The sequence below is a fragment of the Odocoileus virginianus genome, chromosome 7 (genome assembly GCF_023699985.2).
Source record: "Odocoileus virginianus isolate 20LAN1187 ecotype Illinois chromosome 7, Ovbor_1.2, whole genome shotgun sequence".
Lineage (NCBI taxonomy): Eukaryota > Metazoa > Chordata > Mammalia > Artiodactyla > Cervidae > Odocoileus > Odocoileus virginianus.
The window spans coordinates 4,317,953-4,327,265 of record NC_069680.1 but is presented as its reverse complement, the minus strand read 5'-3'; the positions used below and the strand labels follow the sequence as shown (position 1 = coordinate 4,327,265).

At 41.3% G+C, this 9,313-nt stretch overlaps 1 protein-coding gene across 2 annotated transcripts in view; it reads left to right on the top strand.

Moving 5' to 3' along the window:
• Window positions 1-4,877: 4,877 nt before the first annotated feature.
• The window catches only part of ERLIN1 (ER lipid raft associated 1), a 39,611-nt gene continuing 35,175 nt past the window's right edge, over window positions 4,878-9,313 (top strand). The window contains exons 1-2 of one of the 2 annotated variants that reach the window (XM_070470021.1): window positions 4,878-5,365; window positions 7,338-7,419. In XM_070470021.1, coding sequence (XP_070326122.1) covers window positions 5,253-5,365; window positions 7,338-7,419 — 195 coding nt within the window. In that variant the 5' untranslated portion in view covers window positions 4,878-5,252. The remainder of the gene's footprint in view (window positions 5,366-7,337; window positions 7,420-9,313) is intronic. The other variant, XM_020870589.2, reaches the window with a different exon arrangement.

The window sequence follows — 9,313 nt, the reverse complement described above, 5'->3', positions numbered from 1 at the left end:
CTTTTTGAATCTCTATTCATTAAAATCAGATTGTAGCAGAATAATTGAATATGCTTTGAGAAAATGTGAAGGTTCCATGAAGCAGAGTTGAAGCACAGAGTAACATAACAGGCTTTTAGAGTACTTAGGAATAAAACAGACTTACGGTAAAGGCAGTATTGGGTAGCTTCTTTAATACAGTCTTTGCTCCTGAGATGGTCTGTCATGACTATCTGTTTTTAAAAACTGTGCTTATACCATGTCCTAAAAACTGCTGTCTTAGTTAAACCATCCCAATTTTTGTTAACTGTCATTTTCCCAGTCATCTCAGTTTGAGACCTTGGAATTGTCTTTGCCTAACTTTTTAGTCAACTGCTACTACTGTTTCTCTGAATATGGACATTCTGACTACCAGCCGTTAAAACTGGCTGTCTCTCTCTTGCTTCTTCCAGTTCTAGAAGGTTTTAATCAGTAAACATTTATTGGGTACCTGTTGCTTGGAAGATATTGAGCAAAATGGGAAGATCAGAAAAATTAACACAGGCAGTACAGTAAGAGTGTTTATTTGGAATGAAATTGTTAAAGGCTTTTTGAAATGAGCATTTTCTAAATATCATTATAATAAGTGATAAAAGATCTGGTATCAGTTCAGTTCAGTTCAGTTGCTCAGTCGTGTCCAACTCTTTGAGACCCCATGAATCAAACAGCACGCCAGACCTCCCTGTCCGTCACCAACACCTGGAGTCTTCTCAAACCCATGTCCATTGAGTTGGTGATGCCATCCAACCATCTCATCCTCTGTTGTCCCCTTCTTCTCCTGCCCCCAATCCCACCCTGCATCAGGGTCTTTTCCAATGAGTCAACTCTTCGCATGAGGTGGCCAAAGTACTGGAGCTTCAGCTTTAGCATCAGTCCTTCCAATGAACACCCAGGACTAATCTCCTTTAGGATGGACTGATTGGATCTCCTTGCAGTCCAAGGGACTCTCAAGCGTCTTCTCCAACACCATAGTTCAAAAGCATCAATTTTTTGGTGCTCAGCTCTCTTCACAGTCCAACTCTCACATCCATACATGACAACTGGAAAAACCATAGCCTTGACCAGATGGACCTTTGTTGGCAAAGTAATGTCTCTGCTTTTTAATATGCTATGTCTAGGTTGGTCATAACTTTCCTTCCAAGCAGTAAGCATCTTTTAATTTCATGGGTGCAATCACCATCTGTAGTGATTTTGGAGCCCCCAAAAAATAAAGTCTGACACTGTTTCTACTGTCTCCCCATCTATTTCCCATGAAGTGATGGGACCAGATGCCATGATCTTAGTTTTCTGAATGTTAAGCTTTAAGCCAACTTTTTCACTCTCCTCTTTCACTTTCATCAAGAAGCTTTTTAGTTCATCTTCATTTTCTGCCATAAGGGTGGTGTCATCTGCATATCTGAGGTTATTGATATTTCTCCCGGCAACTTTGATTCCAGCTTGTGTTTCTTCCAGCCCAGCGTTTCTCATGATGTACTCTGCATATAAGTTAAATAAGCAGGGTGACAATATATAGCCTTGATGTATTCCTTTCCCTATTTGGAACCAGTCTGTTGTTCCAGGTCCAGTTCTAACTGTTGCTTCCTGACCTGCATACAGGTTTCTCAAGAGGCAGGTCAGGTGGTCTGGTATTCCCATCTCTTCAAGAATTTTCCACAGTTTATTGTGATCCACACAGTCAAAGGCTTTGGCGTAGTCAATGAAGCAGAAATAGATTGTTTTTCTGGAACTCTCTTGCTTTTTTGATGATCCAGTGGATGTTGGCAATTTGATCTCTGGTTCCTGTGCCTTTTCTAAAACCAGCTTGAACATCTGGAAGTTCACAGTTTACGTATTGCTGAAGCCTGGCTTGGAGAATTTTCAGCATTACTTTACTAGCATGTGAGATGAGTGCAATTGTGCGGTAGTTTGATCATTCTTTGGGATTGGAATGAAAACTGACCTTTTCCAGTCCTGTGGCCACTGCTGAGTTTTCCAAATTTGCTGGCATATTGAGTGCAGCACTTTCACAGCTTCATCTTTCAGGATTTGAAATAGCTCAACTGGAATTCCATCACCTCCACTAGCTTTGTTTGAAGTGATGCTTTCCAAGGTCCACTTGACTTCACATTCCAGGATGTCTGGCTCTAGGTGAGTGATCACACCATTGTGATTATCTGGGTCATGATGATATTTTTTGTACAGTTCTTCTGTGTATTCTTGCCACCTCTTCTTAATATCTTCTGCTTCTGTTAGGTCCATACCATTTCTTTCCTTTACAAACCCATCTTTGCGTGAAATGTTCCCTTGGTAGCTCTGATTTTCTTGAAGAGATCTCTAGTTTTTCCCATTCTGTTGTTTTCCTCTATTTCTTTGCATTGATTGCTGGGGAAGGCTTTCTTATCTCTCCTGGCTATTCTTTGGAACTCTGCATTCAAATGAGAATATCTTTCCTTTTCTCCTTTGCTTTTTGCTTCTCTTCTTTTCACAGCTATTTGTAAGGCTTCCTCAGACAACCATTTTGCCTTTTTGCATTTCTTTTCCATGGGGATGGTCTTGATCCCTGTCTCCTGTACAATGTCATGAACCTCCGTCCATAGTTCATCAGGCTCTCTGTCTATCAGATCTAGTCCCTTAAATCTATTTCTCACTTCCACTGTATAGTCATAAGGGATTTGATTTAGGTCATACCTGAATGGCCTAGTGGTTTTCCCAATTTCTTCAGTTTAAGTCTGAATTTGGCAATAAGGAGTTCATGGTCTGAGCCACAGCCAGCTCCCTGTCTTGTTTTTGCTAACTATAGAGCTTCTCCATCTTTGGCTGCAAAGAATATAATCAATCTGATTTCGGTGTTGACCATCTGGTGATGTCCATGTGTAGAGTCTTCTCTTGTGTTGTTGGAAGAGGGTGTTTGCTATGACCAATGCATTCTCTTGGCAAAACTGTATTAGCCTTTGCCCTGCTTCATTCCTTACTCCAAGGCCAAATGTGCCTGTTACTCCAGGTGTTTCTTGATTTCCTACTTTTGCATTCCAGATCATTATAATAAGTGATAGAAGATCTGGTATAGGGCAGGACTGTTTTTATGGTTTGTGGCTGATGTGACCTCAGGAGAGCTTGATCTGTGTGATACAGGCAAGTGGTATGAATCAGAACAGCCTATTACAGTGAGATCACCTCAGATATGCTTTTGATACATGAGTTGACCACTCTTATTTGTTATTTGCTGATAAGTTTTCAGAGTTGAATTTCAATTGTGGATTATATCTATTTCATTCAAGCAATACTATGGAAAGCTACAATAATTCATCCAAAAAACAGAAGCAGACAAGTTATTTTTCATTTGTTTTGCTTTTTGTAAGTCAAAATAGCTAAGCTCTGCAATTAACATTTATCTAGTACAGACAAGGTCCCATACATTCCTAGGTGTAAAAGTCAAAGGGATGATCCAATAAGTGCATTTATTGAAGGGAAAAGGTACAGTTGTCTGGGAGGGCTTGCTTTAATGAAGATTTGAATTGATTCTATTACCTCTTTCCATTTCCACCAGTTACAACTAGTGAAACCTTGGGCCTGCAGTTTACTAACCACTTGGCTTCCCTGTCTCTTGTCTCCACTCTGAGCCATTCTGTAGACTCACTGACCCAGAAGCATTACGTTCTCATACTTCCCTACCCAAGAGGTTACAGAGCCCTCCAACTTTAGTCTATTTGGTCTACTTGTAGTCCCACTGCTAGTCTTTCAAAGCTCACATGATTAATGCCCAACCTCTTCTAATATGCTGCCCTTATTTCCCTTATATTCATCTATCTCACTCCTATCTTTACTCTTTCACTAAAAGCAGAGACATCACTTTGCTGACAAAGGTCCATGTAGTCAAAGCTATGTTTTTTTCAGTAGTCTTGTATGGATGGGAGAGTTGGACCATAAAGATGAGCATCAAAGAATTGATGCTCTCAATTACAGTACTGGAGGACACTCTTGAGAGTCTCTTGGACAACAAGGAGAGCAAACCAGTCTAGTCCTAAAGGAAATCAACCCTGAATACTTATTGGAAGGACTGATGCTGAAGGTGAAGGTCCAATACTTTGGCCACCTGATGTGAAGAGCTGGCTCACTGGAAAAGACCTGATGATGGGAAAGATTGAGGGTAGGAGAAGGGGGAGACGGAGGATGAGATGGTTGGATAGTATCACGGACTCAATGAATAAGAGTTTGAGCAAGCTCCGGGAGATAGTGAAGGACAGGGAAGTCTGGCATCCTGCAGTCCAAGGGGTCGCAAAGTCAGACACTACTTAGTGACTAAATAACAATAACTTAAAAGGGCAGAAAAGCATTTAGTGAAAAGAAAGTTTGTCTTTATTCTCTAGCCATCCAATTTCCCCTCCCTGCAGAAAAGCACATTTGAGCCTTTCAAAATCAGGGCCTAGCCTAATATCTCACTCCTTGCCATCACAGAGGCTTCAAGGAAGTTCAAATACTCACTGTTTGTAGTCTTCCTGAAGGACCCTCCCAACACACACCCACGTTTGCGTGCTTATTAGTTCATTCCGTTCTTACTGCTTGGATGGCCTTCATAAAGCCCTCACTGGATCAGCATTCTGGCAGGTTAATAGATGTCTTTGCACAAGGACAAACTGACCACTCCCTTGTCTCAGATGCCTTCTTTCCTCTGCCCCTTTGCTTACTCCTAATAGCCCACTTCCCTTTTCTCCCGGAGCAGGAAACCAACAGCACACATAGAAGACCCTACGCACCTTGGCGCGAACTCTCTAGGCGGGCGGCTTGGAGAATTTTGTCCCATTCGCTCCCCGTCTCTAGTCGCAGGGCGCGGCGTCGGCGTGCGTGTCCGCGCAGCCGCATTGCCCCGCGGGTGGGCGGGGCCGGCTGTTGGCGGCGGTTGGTCCGGCCTTGGTGGCGGCTCCACGTGCGGGAGGGGACAATGCGTCACTGATTAGTGAGGCCCGGCCGAGGGGTCGGCCTCCGTCCGGAGTCTTCGGCTGGCTCCCCTCTCAGTTAGTGCCTTCTGCTGGGCGGGGAGGAGAGGTCGTCTGGAGGGGTTGTCAGTCCGAGCTGTGTCGACTCACGGGCCAGCTCGGGCGGAGGGGGGTGGCGAGGAGGAAAAGGGGGCATAGGACTCCTCAGCTCGGCCTGCGGCACGGCGCCAGGTCGCGAGGGGGAAGGTGGAAACCAGAGGTGGTGGGCCTGCCATTCAAGTGGCTGGGGCTGCGTTCCATCCGCATGCAGGAGGAATTAGGATGAATATGACTCAAGCCCGAGTTCTGGTGGCTGGAGTGGTGGGTCTGGTGGTGGTCCTCCTCTACGCCTCCATCCACAAGATCGAGGAAGGACACCTGGCCGTATACTACAGGTGAGCGGCACGTGCAGTCAGCTCAGGTTCTAGAACAGGTAGAAGGGAGACTTATTCGAGTCTAGGAAATTGTTCTCAGGAAACTTTTTCTAGTCCTAGAAAGTGATTTTCGTCGCATCCCTCGGGGGTTTGGGGGTTGTGTCAGGCTTTTGTAGACAGTTGGACAGTTTCGGTGCTATGCAGAGATTAAGACTCCTTACAGTTGTTCCTAATAGTCAGTAAACCCACTTATTTGTAGGAAAAAAATGAAGGGTGGAAGGCAGTGGTCACTCCACCTGTAGCTGAGGAGGTGGATAAATCATTGTTAAATTGCATACAGCTTTACTGACTGCAGTTGTAGATGCTATTTAGAAACTTGGGTCCTGTTTGTGGTTGTTTCTTAGCTTTTTGTTGTTTTCTTTATAAGGTTCTGGCGTCTGGCTTGGGCTTGTAAGGCCGTGAAGACCATGACAGTTGTTAAATTCCTAGACCTTGAGAGACAAGCACAGGATGGGATAGACACATCCTCCCAGCCTTTCCCTTTCCTTTCACGTGGAAAGGAATGGTGTGAAGTGTTAGTTGCTCTCTAGTTGAGATGAATAGCTGTTCCTTCAACGTAGTTACCACCAGTTTTTTTTTATATAGACAGATGACAGTTTGGGGAAATTTGAAATGGTGTATTTGAAAGAGCTTCAGCTTTTTGCTGGCTTCCACCCATCCTCCTTTAAAACTGTATTTTCCGCTTTTAGATCCACCTTGAGTCTTAGAAATAGTAAGTGGGGGTGGGAGTCTAGCATTTTTAAAATGACAGATTAGTCTGTATTTCCATCTAGTTCAGCATATAACTATTTCTTTCAATGAATTTGAAATTAAAAAATTTGGAATAATGGAAAAAAAGTGATAGTAAAGGCAAAGAAAGAACATTTCAAGATGTGGATTTCAAAGAGTTAGGGATGGACCTCAAGCAACTAATCTTTTCTTAGTTATTTGTTATGAATTCCTTGCAAATCTGTTTGTATTTTCAAGATAGAAAGCTAAGTTCTATGAATTTACTATTCGCTATATAAAACAGGATTTTTTTTTTATAGCTGTGGTCCAAATTGCCTCCTTTTTATAACTTCCAGGGTGTAGTGTCATGTTTCTTGCATTTCAGAATTTGGTGATCATGTCTATGCTTATAACATATTGATTTATAGTTTTATGTCTTTATTCTTCATCTTTCTATGCTAATTTTTTGTTGTCGATTTTATAGAGGCTTTATGGCCTCAGTATTTTTTTTTTGTTTCAAAAAAGACATTTTGAAGTATAATTAATTTGCAATGTTGTGTTTTAAGTGTTCAGCAAGGAGATTGTTAAACATATATATGTTTATATATTTTTCAGATTCTTTTATGTTATAGATTATTATAAGATACTGAGTATAGTTCCTTGTACTATACAGTAGGTCCTTGTTGTTTACCTTTATATATAGGGTTGTGTATATGTTAATTGCCCCCAATATTTTAATTGCTTTCTAGGTAGGTTAAAAGAATCGTGAGCGTCAGAAATTTTCTTCTTACTTGGAAGTTTGTGTTATCTTTTTTTTTTTTTCCCAGCCCGGTGATTAAATGTACTATGTTTTGATCTGGCTTGTGTTATGTACAATTAAAGTACATCAACCGAGAGCCAGCTGAATTTTTTTTCCACAAGTATTTCTCAAAAGGTTAAAGACCAAAGAGAATCTTTATACCTGAGAGTATGCTGGAGACCCGGAGGTGTGGTTGGTAGAGCTTATGAAACAAGGTGTAATGTTAACAGTTTAATTTTATCTTTTCACTTTTGTAGGTGTGACAGGTACTGTAGGAACCAGCAGTTGTTCATCACGAGTAACTCATACTAGTGAGGCTTTAGTAGATCAATAGCATGAGTAAGAGTGAATATTTATTACAGCATTTTAGATTTGAAAAGAGAATTTCTCTTTATAATCTTGTCAAATTGAAACATCTTTTTGCAGGGGAGGAGCTTTACTAACTAGCCCCAGTGGACCGGGCTATCATATCATGTTGCCTTTCATTACTACCTTCAGATCTGTACAGGTGAGTGATTCCTAGGGAAGCCTTGACACTGGAAAGACAAGTGTGACAGGAACAGTTACCACATTCATGGGTGGAGATAGATTTCCTTATTGCTTAAGCAAATGATAGTATGCTACCAATGTAGGAGCTAAAGTTCAGAGTACAGTTGTCACAGTATAAGTTGTGAGTTTGAACGACGTCACTCTCTTGAAGTATGAGCTAGTCAGCTTTTAAGGACTGACTTCTCCCATCTACATAGTGGAATACAGCAGGTTTTCTGTTGCTGCTATCAGAGTAAAAGCAAGATTTTGAAACACAGCTAGAGACAAACCAGTGATTACTTGGTTTAGAATGGTGTTTGGTTTCCATAGAGGCAATCTCCTGGGCTGCTGTTAACATGGAGGACCTCAATTTTTATACAGTTTCTGTGCCTCATATTTTTGCCTGGAACATTAAGCACAATTTTATGTGGAACCTTACTGAATGTTCTAGTTTGACAACATCCCAGAATATCTGAAATAAGCATCTGGTTCTTGAGAATACTGTCTTGACCATAGGAGACACTTAGTAAATATCTTTTGACATGACAAGATGACAAAGCAGTATTAAATTGTTACTACTTTTGCAAGCACTTTGTGATTATAAATCTTTGGATTCAGGAGTTTGTCTACTCTCTGCGGCTAATTTTTTAGGACTCAGGGAAATTTAATGTGTTTAGTCTTGTAATTTAAAGTCTAGCCTTTCTGCTAAATGAGATTTTCATTATGAATACTTAAATCCTCCAGATTTCCTTCCAATTTCCTTTTAGATGGCCTGGGATAAGAATCATGTCTATTGAAATGAAATATTGTGTTCTCCTAGTCAGACTGATTTCCATACTGTTTTCCCATATTTTATTCACTCTTGCCTTGGCTGATGGCATCTCACCATCTCTCTCTTTATTCCTTATTTCCTGTCTAAATCTTGCCAGCCTTTTTAGAGCTCATCACAAATTCTACTCTTGTTCCATAGCTCTTAAAGTCTATATTGTAAATTTTTGCCCTTGGTCTTATTTCCTTTAGTAATGTTGTCTTGTTATTAGTCTCATAAGTTTTTGTGTGAATTTTTCTCCAGAAAGTCTCCAAACTTGTTGAAGGCAGGGGTTGTAACACAATTCATATTTCTGGCCTTTCTACTTTTGGTGAAAGTTGTTAAATTGAAGTGATTTCTCAGGAAGCAGTCTGGTGTAGTGAACATGGGGCCAGAAACCTGGAGAAGAGGTTCTGACCCTGGCTCCTCCACCAGTTGGTTACATGACTTTGCAGAAAGTACCTACCCATTCTAGACTCCAGTTAGTTCTCTGAAGCAAGAGGTTTTAACTGCATGAACCTGCCAACAGCTTAAAGCTCAACATTTGAAAAACTAAAATCATAGCATCTGGTCCCATCACTTCATGACAAATAGAAGGGGAAAAAGTGGAAGTGTGACAGATTTTGTTTTCTTGGGTTCCAAAATCACTGTGGATAGTGACTGCAGCCATGAAGTTAAAAGACACTTGCTGTTTGAAAGGAAAGCTGACAAACCTAGACAGTATGCTAAAAAGCAAAGACCTCATTTGGCCAACAAAGGTTCATATAGTCAAAGCTGTGGTTTTTCCATTAGTCATGTATGGATGTGAGAATTGGACCATATGGAAGGCTGAGTGCTGAAGAATTGATGCTTTCAAATTATGGGGCTGGGGAAGACTCTTGAGAGTTCTTTGGATGCAAGGAGATCAAACCAGTCAATCCTAAAAGAAGTCAACCCTGAATATTCATTGGAAGGGCTGATGCTGAAACTCTGATACATGGGCCACATAATGTGAAGAGACAACTCATTTGAAAAGACCCTGATACTGGGAAAGACTGAAGGCCACACAAGAAGAGGGCAACAGGAT